General features: G+C 35.8%; 1 protein-coding gene across 1 annotated transcript; it reads left to right on the top strand.

The window, feature by feature from the left end:
• Nucleotides 1–12,613: 12,613 nt before the first annotated feature.
• LOC149769398 (verrucotoxin subunit beta-like) lies at nucleotides 12,614–13,969 on the top strand. The gene has a single exon (XM_089949910.1). It carries the CDS (start codon nucleotides 12,614–12,616, stop codon nucleotides 13,967–13,969), a length of 1,356 nt encoding a protein of 451 aa, XP_089806036.1.
• The last annotated feature ends 1,781 nt before the right edge of the window (nucleotides 13,970–15,750 follow it).

Raw genomic sequence — 15,750 nt, 5'->3', positions numbered from 1 at the left:
ATAAATATAGAAGAACTTTAGGGATAAATATCCGGTATTCTTTTTAAAATGATAATCTGATGAATTCTAATTGATTAAATACAGTAATCACGTCGATAAAATAGTGGAGGAATGAGTGGAAGAACCCATTGAAGCCATGTTGTGAACTTAACGTTTTCAAATGTATATCTATCATTAGGTCTCAAAAATTGAACTTCAGTCGCAATTACTACTTAACATATTCAGAGAAAATCTAGGAAAGTGAATACCTGGGACACATCAAGGCATATCATCTCTCTTGTTTATTAGACAACGGATTCATAGGTGATGATAAAGATGGAACGTCATTAGGTTTTCAGTGAAGAAGTTCATCCTTAGCACACACCACTGGTAACAAAGTTGCTGTGTACATACCGTATATTAGGAGGTATTGAAGGTCTCAAGTATTCATTGTCACATATAATGATAAAGTAATGATCTGTCAAGTTTATTGTTTAGTGGGAAGCATAGATACATTGTTGCAAGCGAGCTTCGATGCATTTTTATCTCCAAAGATGTCAGTGAGATTAGAAATGATCACTCGAGTATTTGTACCACTTTTAAAGATCTTCTGTTCTGAAATAAGTATCCATGCTTCTTCCAGATACACCTCCATGTTTTAGTTTTGATTCATTATCAAATACGTCATATTGCATTTGCCTTGGATGATCTATCTGATAGCCATAAGAATGTTCTTGGGTTAGGAGTGTAATCCTTTCAACCACGTCGAGAGTAAAACAGGAGACTAAATGTTAATTTTTTGTATTACGGACATTTGTGATCTGTGCCTACCGCTCTGGAAAGAAAATTTTCGCATATTTCTATGATCCATGGACGCGTGTTCGATGTCTTAATGGTCGACTGCCACTTACCGCAAGCTGTTGATTTTCATAGTATTCTCGAATTCTGCACGCAAGATGAAATTATTTGTGCTAGAGTAGTGTCCAACTACGGGTTTTACCTTTCTGTCCCTTCAGGGCCATTTCACCCGTCATCGTCTCTATCCTCATGACAATATACCCCACACGCGAGTGGTACCTGTTGATCATTTTTAAATTTGTCTGAGGGTGTGCTGGCACACATGTGACATAAGTGAGCCAGTCATGTGGTGTCGAGTCACCTGGAAGGATGTGCTCCAAAGGGTTTCCAAAAAGGCCGAAACGCACTCCTTTGATACTACGTGAGTAATAAAACACATCTACTACGTGATTCTTGCAGAGAGATGTACTTATTCAATCAATCCTATGGTAGCGGCCAATATACTCACTGTTGTTGTATTTGACTATGTCAGTATAAGCACGGTTGGATGGTCCCATGTGCGGTCATCTTGTTATTGAAGCGTTCCATGCACTGAAGCGTTCACTGACTAAGCAAACATTTATCGATTTTACATTAAAGTACGTGTGATACTATACAACCATATCTATTAACATTTACGGACGTATGTGGATCTGAGCCGATTGGCACCAAAGTGGATTTGTCTGAGTTTCCCAGCAAAGGTCGTTGGTGTTGATCCAGGTAACATTATGAATTTTGAAGATCACACTTGCAAACTGAAAACCACAAACATAGACATTTAAGATAATATTATCAAGGTCAAATGCTACTTTTTGGTAAAGAATCTGGTTGAGCTAACTGACAACAATGGAATCAGAGACAGCGGTGTGTCGGTTGCATTGATCAAGAAGTATCTTGATAATGCTAATACTGCAATGCAAGAAAGTACCTAATTTCGTATACATTTAACCAGCGGTATCCACGATTCAAAGCATAAAACAATTCGACAATGATACATGTCCTGGCAAAGCGCGTTCTTCATCCTTGAAGTAACATGGTCTATATTAGGTATTTCAGCATACGTACAACATAAAGGATTTCCTCTGCAATAATGTGGTAAAACAGGATATTACAAGCTATTTGGATGTAACACTTTTCATTTAATCAATCTATCAATCCCTCATATTGACGAACGTGTTTTACATCTATCTGTTATGTCATCATCTCAGTTTGGCCAGTATAGATTTACTAATATCTTCACACTCAAAGATACAAGGAGATCGATTCATTTTATTTGATTGCTCTGAGATTCGTCAACGTTGTACAGAAAGCTTGTTGCATTGGTGAGAAATCAAAAGAAACTGTCTTTTGGATTCAAAAGTTCGATATTCGTCACATTGTAACTTTTTGCAACGCGTACAATTTTTAATTTTTTTAATCGTTTACCATAATTGTGCTCCAGAATTTCTACGGCTTGGTACCACTGTTTTTCTAACCTCAGGCGTCGTTGGTTTGTTTGCTTGTACAACTTTTTTTTGAGAATGATCTTATCAAGTCTGGTTGGTGGAATTAAGTGAGGCATCAGTGAAATAAGCATCCATTACATTTTTTTACATCCCAGATCCCTAAAGAAAAACTTCAAAGTGTCTTCTTTATCCATATATATATATATATATATATATATATATATATATATATATATATATATATATATATATATATATATATATTGTTACTAGTCTATGCTCTGAACATAAATAACAGAGAAAAATAAAGACAATAAGCTTTGTAAAATTTAAAAATAATTTATTTCCCCAGAATAAAAAGTGAAAAATGAGAAAAGAGAATTACAGCATTGCGAATAAAATCCAAAAATAATCCACAAGTCCTAGTAAAAAACGTCCTGAACGAAACTCAGTTCAAATCCCGAAGAGATCCAAACTTGAAAGCGATGATTTGTCTGTAATGGTCTACGAAGTGCTGTTGTGTCAACAGTCTCTTGTTGAATCGCAGAAATATTATTCTAGGTTTGAATTCAGAATAAACTCCAATGAATTTCTTTATCCAAAATTTTTTCAGAACATTTTTGTATTTCCAGAGAAAATAATCACTTTAATTCAGTAATTTGAAGAAAACAATTCAGCCAAAACTGCTCACATGATAATACAACATAAAGTGCTAGATGTTAAAATCCTCATAAGATAATTATCATAAGATAAGAGAGTTATCTGTTTGATCTGTTTGATCTCAGGTCACAAATATCATTTTCAAAAAACAACAATTACCTAATGGAATGTAACTATCTAGAATGATCCAATGATCCTTGTTTGTTTACAACTCAATAGCCTACAACATTCACTTAGAAATCTCCAAAACGCTGACCCTGATCAACATATTTTCTCCTTCATATGGGGCCTCGATTGGTCGAGTGGCCTAAAGCACTCATCGTAACAGACCACTGCCATCGCCACTCTGTCTGCGTGGGTTTGAGTCTCTGGCTCGGCTAATGTGGTATGCGAGAAAGCTTGCGGGTAGCTTATCTGAGGTCGGTGGTTCTTTCCCGGGTTTTTCCGGGTTCAACCTCCACCCTTAATACTGGCCGCCATGTATAGCCTGTATTGTGCTGAAAAATAGCGTTAAACCCTGTTACAACAACCACAACAACAATAACGGGTCGACCATCTCATCTGAAATTATTAAGAGAGTCAGTCATTTGAGAGTATATACACTTGCTATGCCTTCAAAAAGAAAGGACACGACATGTAATTTAGATATTTTTTCATTTTGTGAGTACTGTTACGTTGTTTTCTATAGGTCAGGTTAGTTGTGTTGAAAGGGGTATATCACTAATATTATTTAAATTAATCATCTTCCACGCCTCGAGGAGGTACCCGAAGCCCGAGGACTTACTGATACCGCCCCCCCCCCCCCCATGTATGGCGGTGAGCTGGAGACCAACTCCCACAGTGGTCACATCCCTCATACTTCTCTGCTAGTTTTTTCCAAACTGAGCACCTGTTCACATTGCCTAACCGTCGTGAGTATCAATCAATAATGTTATTCAATAGTTCCTTGTTGCGTAATTTATCCCGATATAATAATTGGTTTTCGTGATATCCCTTTTTGATGGTTAGTAACTCTTCTTATTTTATCTCCCTTCTTCTCTTTCGTTAGCTTGACATTCTATAACAAGATATTTCTTTGTAAAGTTCACCGTTTTGCACAGGGTACACTTTTACTTAAGTGTTATCATATATCTGTGCATGGCTACTTTCCCTGTAAGTCATATATCATGTAAATGCTTAAATATAATGCTTTGTGTTTTAAATGATCTTATTTGAGCCCATACATTCCATACACCCCCAAGTTACCCTACTATTCCGCATTGTACTTTGATGATTTGTGTTCTTTGTGCATTCTTCCCTGACGATATTATAAATGTTGTGGTCATGCTTCCCTGTTATTTCTGTAAATAATGGTTTTATTACTACGTACAAAGCCAACCAGTAAATATAGAGCGCTTCCGTTTGATATCCAGGTTGACATTTTAAATTTCTTATTCTATTAACGGTATTAGCCAGTTTTCTCTTTTTGATGAATTTATCCCTCCCTTTTGTTTCTCCCTAAATAGGTACCCTTTCGGTAGATAATAAAACTTATTATTCCAAATGTAATTAAGTATTGTTATATCTAGTTTCTCCAATAGTTCATCTTGGAAATCAATTGTGTGTAATATGTAGTTAATGATTCAATGTGCGTATGTTTTTGTAACCTGTACCTTCTCCATTATGCTAAAGGTCGCTAGTGCCCAGGCTGCTATATTTTGATCTACTTTTTCATTTACCTGTCTATAATGCTATATTTCCCAATGATTACTCCTAGGACTTTCACTTTGTCCTTAATATCATGGGGAGGGAGCCCAGAGTGGTTCCGTCGCCAATTACCTATTAGTAGTATCTCTGTCTTATCATGATTAATTCAAGACCCTGATGTTTCCCAACATCCTCGAACTCTTGTTGTAGTTGTTTGAAAGAGTTTGAATCAGTTATGAAGTACGTACCATCATCAACATTTTGCACCATTTTCAAATAGTTTGCCCAATTCGGTAAAGAGATTCCTTTTATATTTGCATTGTCTCTATTTTGAGCTCAATATTGTTTTTGCTATTATGTATAATAACAACGACATGGGACAGCCCTGTCTTACGAATCTCTCCATTTCAATTATTTTAGTTATCGTTCCATTGATCTGTGCTCATGAGAACATTTTGTTGTACAGAGTTTGTTTCCATTTCCGGGAACTAGCTCGGAACCCAAATTTTGTCTAGCATTTTGTCAATATAGTTATGCTCGAGGCGATCAACGGCTTTCTCTAAGTCAGATAGGAACAGTGTTATTTTATGCCCTTGTATATTTAAATACTCAGTCGAGGTTATACTAGTTAGTATATTATTTTCTAAATCCCGTCATTTTCGCCCACAGCTTTGGATTTTATTTATAATAGTTGACATTCCCAGCTTGATTCTTGTTGCTAAAATTAGACTCAGTATCTTATAGTCTACAATAAGGAACGAGATTGGACTCAGGTTCTTCAAACCATTCTCTACCCCTTTCTCTTGTACAAGATTGTTATAAGTCTTTCCTTCATGAATGTTGGCATTTCCACCTCATAAGAAAATATTGGTATAAAGCGTTTCAAAAATTGGTCTAAGCTCTTTTCTAAACGTTGTATTAAGCTCTACAGGGATCATATCAAACCTCGGTGATTTCCATTTAGGCATTGCCTTTATTATTTACTCAATCCCCCCCCATGCCCTTCGCTCACCTCCTTGTGTTCTTGTGTGATTTTTTCTACATTTATATTTTCTAAATATTCCCTTGTACCATTATCTTCTATATATTGTGTTGGGTAAAGGTTCTGATAGTGTATTCTTAAGTTTTCCATCACTTGTTCCTTCAGTTTAAAAGTATTTTCCTTCCTTTATCCCCTCAACATTCTTTTCTCCCCCTTTCTTATGTCTTCTCTCTTAAATAACCCTTTAACATTTTCACATAAAATCCCAATACTTCCCTGCTCTTATTCGTTTCACTTGGATTTCGTCCTAGCTAATCAAGTCTAGTTTCCGTTTTGACTTTAGTTTTGTATCTTTATCCACATTTTCATTATTTATCACCTCATGACACACTTCCTTCCTTTTCTTTTGTCTATCTCTTATTTTGGCACAAAAGTTTGTAGTTACTGTTCTAATATTTATTGTTGCTACGTTCCCACTCTTTCCTAATGGCTATTTTCTCTCCCTCCATAAATTTAAGAACCTTTTCCCATTTGAGTTCTATGTATTATTCTATTTAATATATCATTATTTAATTTGCAACATCTCTTACCCCATTTTACTTTACCTTTCATTTCCAATTCCAGGTCGATCATACAGTGATATGATATTTTGATAGTGCATATACTTCATGATTTGATTAGCTTCTCGTGGGTCGGTGGTTCTTTCCGGGGTTTTCCGGGTTCTTCCTCCACCATTAATACTGGCCGCCATGTATAGCCTATCGTGCTGAAAAATGGCGTTAAACCCCACAACAACAACAACAATCATGATTTGATATAGTCTACACCTAATCCTGAAACAACATTTGTCCAACCTGCTTGCTTCATCTTTTTCATACACCTTTGTATATTCGGTTCTTAATAGCTTGTCTTTTATAGCCATCTATCAAACGTTTTGCACCAAAACATTTCTTAAAAGATTGTTTTAAACCCATCTTCCTAATATAAACTTTTCCATGATAAATATTTGGATGTCTTCGGTAACCTTTTCAATAAAGTGTACCTTTTGACATTATATTGGGACGGTACAGAAACATTCAAGATGTGCCAGTCATTAATTTTTATGTGCATGAGTCTACCCGTAAATTATTTCCTCCCGTGTGTTATATACCTCCGTAACGTTTATTATTGTCGCTACCCCTGCTTTAATATAATGTCCATTGTTGTTTACTAACATTATTGCATTGATTTTTTCCTCTGATAACGCTTTGATTTCCACTGTCGCCTTGTGCGTGTCTTTAATAATATAATGTCATATACCGTCGTTCTTTCTTTAATCTCTTTAAGTTAGATTCATCTAAACCGTTTATATTAATACTGCTAATCTTCATATTTTTCCTTTCCAGTTTTTATTTTTAGTTCATAAACTCGTATAATGACTATAATATTATTTCCTTATTTCCTTAAGGAATTTTATACTTCTATTATACCCTTTTGGACCGAACTCTCACCTTCGGAATTGCTTCCCATTGATTTTGTTGGTATATTTCCTCCTGACTTTGTTTTGTTTATCTCATCTTCATTTTTCTCATTACTGTTAGTCCGTCCTGTCCTTCGATGTCTTTTTCTCCGTTATTCTCGTCCTATATTTCACCAATGTTTGTCTCCGTCTCTTTTTTTCAGCTGTTCTATTTTGTACTTCCTTTTCTATGTCTTTTTCCTTCTTTTGTTTTGTTGTAACTAGTTATCTACTGAGGTGGAAATTTGGTCTGGGGCGTTTCTGCCATGCTTGTCTATGTAGTTAAGTCTTCTTCCTGGTTAAGCTCCAAGGGGTTTGATTTATTTTCCTTTTCCTTTCATCGTTACCTGGAGTGGTGGAGTGTGTGTGTGTGTGTTTAAATATTTTTTAACGTAGCTTTAGCAATTTACAGTCATATCGCTACGATGTCTGCAGTGTGGCAGTTTATAGTGATGTCTATCATTGGGGCATCTAGCATGATGTCCCACCCAGTCTCACTATCCTGACACCAGGCCTACCAGCCTAACGCTAACCTCTTAATGCTGAGAGCCAACTGAGACAGTTGCTAGTACCATTTATGTAGGTCTTGATATGACTCGGTCGGGGTTATAACCCAAGACCTCCCGCATCCGAGGCAAACGCTCTAAACATTAGGCCATCGGAGAGGCATGGAGTGGAGGAGAGTGGTTGGATTCCTACCAAATCCTTATGAATCTCTCGTTAGGGAGCTCATCTGAGGCTATGTCCCCAGAATTAAAATATACGTCCTGTAGGTCAAAGTATCAATATTGTGAAAGCAACTTTGCTTCCACATTTTCCGAAGGTGGCAGCTGAAGGAGCATTGCTTCCCTGGAAAGTTTCCCATTTCAGCTCCTTAGAGTTTATAATGTCATTGTCAGTACTTCCCTTTGTGTTGACTTCCACTATGCTATTGACGTGTGATTTACATACTCCTTCTTCTGTGAGGTTAGTTTCTCAGAGGGCTGAACATCAGTCTTATTTCCTAAATAATTGATTGTCTGTGGTGAGTTGCGCTCTTTTGTCTTTTTATTTTAGGGACTAACATTTCTAGAGCCACCTCTGTTCGATCCCTGTCTAGAATTGTTAGCTCACCCTCTGTTCTTGGTATTTCATTTTTTAAGCGCTTTAGAAACCTCTTGTTCTTCTAAAGGAGTCATTTCTTCTCAGTCTATTATATCTCTTTCAAAAATATTGTGTTATAGGTGATCTTTACTTGCTTTCGCTGCCTAAGTCTCTAGCATTATTGGGCTATGTACATGGCTGAAGATTTGACATCTCGTGCACCATCGGTGCTTTTCGCTCCCATAGTAAGAAGAAATCCCATGACATAGAAAAAGGGGAGATTTCGAAAGCATCCTCCTTAGTAGTACAATTCAAATTCTTACCCCTGACTAACATTCTGAAACCCCCATATGGTTGCTAGCCTAGTGTTCCTTATTTATATGTGAATTTTTTTTTTCTATCTTTTTAATAATCTGTCATGTATCTATTTCCATCGTCAGACTGGAGATATGAATGTCGGTCTGCTTAGGTTCTATCTCACTAATTATCGGAGGGGTCTCTCTTACCCTAGCTGTTATTCCCCATAACTCCATGATTCCTACCGGTAATAAGTGTTTCTTATTCTTAAATTTTTGTATATTGTATACATTTCCCCGTCCTTCCTTTCTGTGCACTCTATATTCTTGCCCCTTGTTTGCAACACTGTTAGTATATCCGCCTGCCATGGTCAGTTGGGTATATCTCCCCTTCTATAGTTATTGTATGTCTTTCAGCTTATTGTAGTGTGCCTGTAAGCAGTTTGTATGAAATTATGTATATCAACATTTCCTACCCTTTTCGTTAGATAGTAGGGGTTTCTGCATGGTAGTAATTAAAAGCTGGATAGTGAGTGCTCGATAGTAAGCTGGGTGTATGAACTGTAATCGAAACGTGGTTGCAAGGTTGTAGGGTGTTTGATGGGACTGTAATAAAAAAGTGGGTGCTAGATAGTATATGCGCTTTGATGTACTGTATTATTCTCGAAAAGAGGGAGTTTGATAGTAACTTGCAAGTTTGAATTGTAATAAAAAAGTGGGCACTGGATAGTGGTGTGTGTGCCAGATAGTAATCTAAACGTAGCTGCTGGATTTTGGAGATGTGCGATTGATTGTAAACGTGTGTGCTGTACTGTTGGTACAATTTTTAACAATCAATACCAATCCGGTTTATCCCTATAAACTTTCGGCCTTTTTCCGTTAACATTTTTAATATTACCATTCTTATTTGTTGCGATTAACACTTTTGCAACTTAATACCGCTCCTATGTTAAACCCACGGACAAATTTAATATAGAAATTTCACGTTTGTCAGAAACACAAACTAGACTTTTTTATATGAAAAAGAATAAAAATTGAAAAAAAAAAGTATTCGATTCCGAATCAGTTAACTTCACAAAAAATAAGTAGTGACTTCATACTGGTATCGACGAACACGTTAGTTCGCTTATGAATAATTATGAATAATGAAGTTGCCAGCTGAAGGGCTCGCAGAAACACATTTATCTACTGGAACTTGTAGGGACACACACACACACACACACACACACACACACACACACACATATATATATATATATATATATAGAGAGAGAGAGAGAGAGAGAGAGGGGGGGAAGAAAGAACTTTGCAAATGAATAAAAAAAAACAGTTAATGTTTACTTTAGAGGTAACTTATTGCCAGTTGCTATTTTCCGATCATAGACCCAGATGTGTGTTAATTAGAAAGGCTGGAAGTATAAAATCTATTGTTATTTTAAACGTACTAATATTGGTTAATACTGACTGCTAAATGTTCTTAATTCAATTCAGCTTCTATTCTTAAATGAAGGTTAATTTACATTTGAAGGAGTGAGAGAGATCGTGAGAGAGAAAAAGATTCTTGCTTGCAAGTGCTGTACGTTTAGAAGGCTACAAGTGTGCATAATCAGCTAACCTGTTTCTCGGCATTGCAAAAGTCATCGGAAAAGCCTGTTTTGCCATGGAAGCCTTCCTAATGGCCACATTAATGTATTCAACCTGCTAATTTTGTATGGCATTTTAAAACATCGTGGAGGTGACACTTATAAATTGGTCATGGTTATAACTTTTTCATTTATAATATGTGTAGATACAGGACATCTGCCTGGAAAGACGGCATTAGCTTTCATCATTGGCGTTTAATTTCTTGTGTTTCTTACGTCATCCTCTATCCTTATCCTTTCATGTCTCTTGCTAAACTCTTTTGTTCTAAATTAATTTTATAACATAGCTTGAAAGATATATCATCCCATTTGATGTTCCTGTGTTCGTCACCAACTCCCAGTATCCTCATGTGCAATATTTTGCTAAAGTATACTGTGTTACAAGCTTAATGATGCCCAACAGTGAGGATTTAAACAGCTTATTGATGTCGTAATCACTGACGGTCTATGCAGTTTTAGATTTGTATCCTTTCACTTTCTTCTTCATGCCTGTCTGTTTACTTCTTTGTGCCACTCTTGAGTAGTAAACTTCAGCGCTGTGGACCACGATGCATTTGTATCTTTGTCGTCCCGGGTACCCTTCATAATTTCCCATCATACCTATTACAAATAAAGGATCAGATGTTGTGAAGCTAGGGGTGATATTAATAAGGTAAAAAAACCAAACATGACAATAATGTCATCTATTTTCATTTATAAAAAATTAGCCACTTATATAAAATATTTTTATTTATAATCCCCTACTAAATATTTAGACTTTGTGTGTATTTATCTGCCTGTCTCTCTGTCAAAATGTTTTGTATGAAGTCTTGTTGTTTTGTAAAAGTTGTTTGATTTTTGAAACAACTCCATCAGGCACAGTAGACGTCAACAATGGTTGCATCCCTTTGCGTGGGGACACCATTACTGAGAAAACCAACTGAAACAGATTGAGATAAGAAAAGTAAAGTTAGGAAATCTATACGTTTGTCCGTTCGTGTCAGTTAAGCAAAATGTCTTTAAAATACAAAATGTATATTTTTCCGTTAAAATACCCATGGAGAGAAGTTGTCTAAATATACGATCCAGTACAGTTTTAAGGATGTTTTGCGTTGAATGATGTTAGATGAATGCGACAGGCGGTCATATCGACAGACATAAAGACAGTTCGAACGATGGATAGATAGATAAATGTATAGATATCAAGACAAAATTAAAAAAGGCAGCATAAAAGCAGAGATTATTGGATTATTTATGCATATTAGCTATGTTTTATTCTAACCAAGAAAGAACAGTGAAAAATTTGTTTCGTTTATTATGCAATATTTTGAGTGAGTGATTATAGGCAGATTTTGTTTCACAATTTTGACCGAATATTTTCATAATTAGAAGGCAGAATGACGTAAGATTTATCGCTAGTTTGAATGTGCACGTTAAGGTCATATGCATGCATATACATGCTGATTGCAACTTCTCACATATATTTCAATCAAATTGAAGACACGTTCAGAGCAAGAGAGCGATTTTGTATATTGATCATGCGGTCTGTCTGACAGTGAACAAGAACCAATGGGGAATGGGATTTTTCATTATCGTGACAGTTACAAAGCCAATACATTTTACAGACAATACCCCGACACACAATATATATTCGTCGGACTGCCCTTCCAGGAAAAACACATGCAAATGAATACAGGGACAACCAGAGAAACGTCTACAAGAGATAATAAAACAAAACGTCCAATCGATACACAATCCGATGACTAAAACCAGTAGGACTAACTATGTATTACCTGCAGCTGTCCATGCATGTCATATTTGTAACGGTTTCATTGGGAAAGAAGAAAGACAAGGTTTTGATAAGCTGTTGAATGAAGGCTTTAGTTAGGAAGCCTATTTAATCTCTGCAGGAAGAAATATCATGCAGAAAGGAACGACTGTATATTACTGAGCGTAAGTATTTATTTTGGACAGTTCTCTAGAAAATGATTTATAATTTTGTGTTGTTCGTTTATTTAACATACGTTCAGATGAATATATTGTATAGCTTGCTTTTAACTAAGGCCGCTGTTTGACGTAAACAAAATAATTAAGTTAGCTAACAGTTATTTCCAAATTAATGGCATGTAATTTAAATGTTTCATTATCTCTTTTTGTCTTTGAAATTAGGTTTCTTATTTATGTGTTTTTCATGTTTCACATTTAGTGTTCTGAAAGTGGTTGCAAATGCAATTAAAAATATCCATTTGATAGTAAATATAGATATATAAAGAAAAAATAATGTCAGATCATTTAAGCACTTTTTAAATATTTCAGTTTAGATTATGGAAGAGAAGCACGATTTTTTAGTGCTGCCAACTCTAGGACGCCCTTTTAGGCTTGGTATGTATTATAATGCAAACAAGAACCAAATTTTTCCATCAGTTTCACTATGGAAGGATGAAGACACACACGCCAGGCCTCATACAAGCTCCAACATCACGTTCAACACAGACAGAACAACAGACGATTCTTTGAAATCAAAGATGGATTCTCTCGGGATTAGAGGGAATTTTATAATTAGCGCCTTAACGAACACATTGGAGGTGAAAGGCGCTGGTGAGTACCTCAATGATAACAAAACTTCAAAGACGCATGCGAGGGTAGTACTGAAGGTGAAAGGTACAACAAAAGATTTATTTTTACCAATGCAGCATTTTTCGAAGGAGCAAGTTGGACTCCATGCTGAATATATCGAATGGATGGGAGCTACCCATGTAGTTGTTGGAATAACGTATGGGTATCAGGTTTTCATGATACTCGATACACCATGTGCCAGTGAGGAAGAGAAACAGAAGATAGAAGGAAATATTGAGAGGAAAATTGTGGAGGTTGGAGGAGGAGGCACGAGATCGCATGAAACAAGGGAAAAAAAGAAACTTGATGAGTTGAAGGTCAAAATTCACGGGACTGTTCAGATCCCAACAATTCCAATTACCTTCCGAGAGGCAATAGGGATTTATGAAAGAATTCCAGAGCTGGCGAAAGACAAAGAATGCCCAATGACCGTTTATCTTCTTCCATTGGCCTCTATAGCTTTATCTCGAGCTATAGTAAGTAGTCAGATCGATGGAGTCGTTCTGAATTCCATTACATCAGTTTTTCAAACTATCATAAACTCAGAAATGGCAATCAGAGGAATACAAACCTCTGATATCGCTGCTGTGGAACCGAGAATAGGACAAAGGGCTAAAAGACTGTCAGCTATGCTGAAAAGGCACAAAATATGGTTGCAGGTGAAGTTGCAGTATATAATGAGTAATCCTAGCACAAAAGTGAAACATACAAAAACCGTGCTGCAAAATAAGATGCCTGTGGCATTGAACGATCCTAAGATGGCGAAAGATTCCTCAGAATCCGACAAAATACAGGAAGTCGTAGAGAAGCATGCAAAGTCGCCTTTCTCAACTGAAATTCTCGGCAGTTTTGTATCAAAAATGGAACAAGAATTACGTTTCATGGAGAAACTGGTGACGATGCTTACAAGTGAAAGAAATGAAATTACTGTTGATATCCTCTCAGACAAAACAGATTTTTTGAGACCTTTTGACAAATCTAAAGTCATTGTGCTTGAGATACCTATTATTAGAGAAGAGGATAATCTACTAGAGGAGATGCAAAACTTCGACCCAGATAATGACAACGGATCGGAACTAAGCAATGCAGGATCAATGCCGTTTCCGTTTGAGGATGAGAACATTCAAAAGATGATTCTGGAACGTGTCACTGAGTTTGTACAGTTAACACATTCATATAAAAATGTGCAAACCAAAAGTCAGGCGAAGTTTCAGTGTATCTTTAAAGGCTACAAAATAGATGGAGAACCAAGAATAATACCGTAAAACGAAATCACAGGTGGTATGGAAATATTTTCATTGCCTAAATAACGTATTCAGTTATGGCGTTACAGAAACCCAAGCGAGCATATATTGTCAAAATCAAAACATTAGGTGACAAAATACAGCATATCAATATTAGTGGATCAGCTTATTTTATCCGATTACATTTGTAAACACGTTATCATAGAACAGTTGATTCGCTTTTAATTTGTAGTGTCAGTACGCTATATCTTGCTACTCTGCATATTTGTACCTCATCTGAGACAATTACTCAGTAGTTTTATAATGTTTGACACGGCAAGCGATGCATTAAAACATGAAAATAGACTTGCGAACATAAAATGACACAGATATAGTATAATTTGACTTTTAAAACAGCTTGTCGCTCTGATATTGATTATTTCTTTTGGTAGTAAAACCTGTGCTTAGAGCTGACTGTCTTTCCATGTTTATAATAACTAGGATTTGACTGAGGTACCGTTTGATAAATAGACCGTGTGGAAAGGCAATTTATTTTTCAATAAAAAGTATTTAAGTTTAATTGATTTTAAGATTTCGAAATATATCTACTTTATAAATTAACATGTAGGATATTTGCACAGTTAGCCAATGCAAATACATGCAATATATACTTTTATGTGTCATTTTATACTTTTGATAAGTGACTTTCACAGACAAAGGAGAGACTAAACAAAATATAAAAAATATTTCTTGGACAGGACATATTTCAAAATTGTTTTTATATTCAAAGCGAAAGTACTGTGTTTTGGTGAAATTAGCCTTTAGAACATTTTGTGCCTGATCTGAAAGTATCTGAACGATTTCACAATGAACTTTCTTACTGCAACCGATACAAATTATTGTTTATCGTGGCGCTGTTTCGCTACACTATTAAACACAAAAGAAACTTATAAAAGGAAAATATAAAACGGTGTCATGCCGATGACAGTTAATTTCTACCAAACATTATTGATATTCTAGTCTCTTTTTAAATAGTATGATTCTATTTAGGAGGTTTTACTCATGAGAGACTTTAATGTTAGATGTTATTAATTTTCCCATTATTGGTGCTCACGATAAAATAGCCGATAAAATGGCTTCAGTCTATCTAATTCTAACAAAGGAACAGGAAAGTGTAAAAATGATCCTGATAAATACAAACAAATGTCTGTGCCGCACTTGGTGACTAAAGGAAAGCCTTCGACAAAATATTGCACAGTAATTAATCGAGCGTGCTCTAATAACTATATCATTGCAACTACAAATGGTACTAAATATGCGGTGTTCGGCAATGTGGGATGCTTTCCATGGTTCTCTGCATGGCATATATGAATAATATGTTAAAGTTTCTAGGTTATTCCAGAAATAACTACAACTCACAATCATAAAATGTTAAATTAATAATATTAATTCATATAGATTTGCATTCCGATTTTCCATTCCCGATAAAGGGAATATAGTAATTTTCTTCCTTTTGAACATGACTTGTCTACTTTTGCTAACCATTTCATTTCAGATCTCATACCGACATCTAACTCCTCAATGTCTGTACCGATGTCCACTTGAAATTGCAGCCTATCTTACGTCTCTTTTCTTGGTTTTCCTAATACGAGTGAGCGATATCAAATATTGCATGCAAATGAGCATATCTTGCCGGTATAAAAGCGGTATCATTAAGTAACGCAAAATTACAACGAACAACGATAATTGATCCTAAAACTTGCATCCAAAGACATTAAAGAGTGCTGATTTATTTCAGTATCAATGTTTGAAATATATTTAAG

This window comes from Sinohyriopsis cumingii, unplaced genomic scaffold, assembly GCF_028554795.1.
Source record: "Sinohyriopsis cumingii isolate HCF-2022 unplaced genomic scaffold, ASM2855479v2 utg003919l, whole genome shotgun sequence".
Taxonomy (NCBI): Eukaryota; Metazoa; Mollusca; class Bivalvia; order Unionida; family Unionidae; genus Sinohyriopsis; species Sinohyriopsis cumingii.
Note: the sequence above shows the minus strand (reverse complement) of the source record. Positions and strands in the feature narration are given on the sequence as shown.

Coding starts and splice junctions, on each gene's coding strand:
- LOC149769398 (XM_089949910.1), top strand. CDS start 12,614: ATGGATTCTCTCGGGATTAGAGGGAATTTTATAATTAGCGCCTTAACG.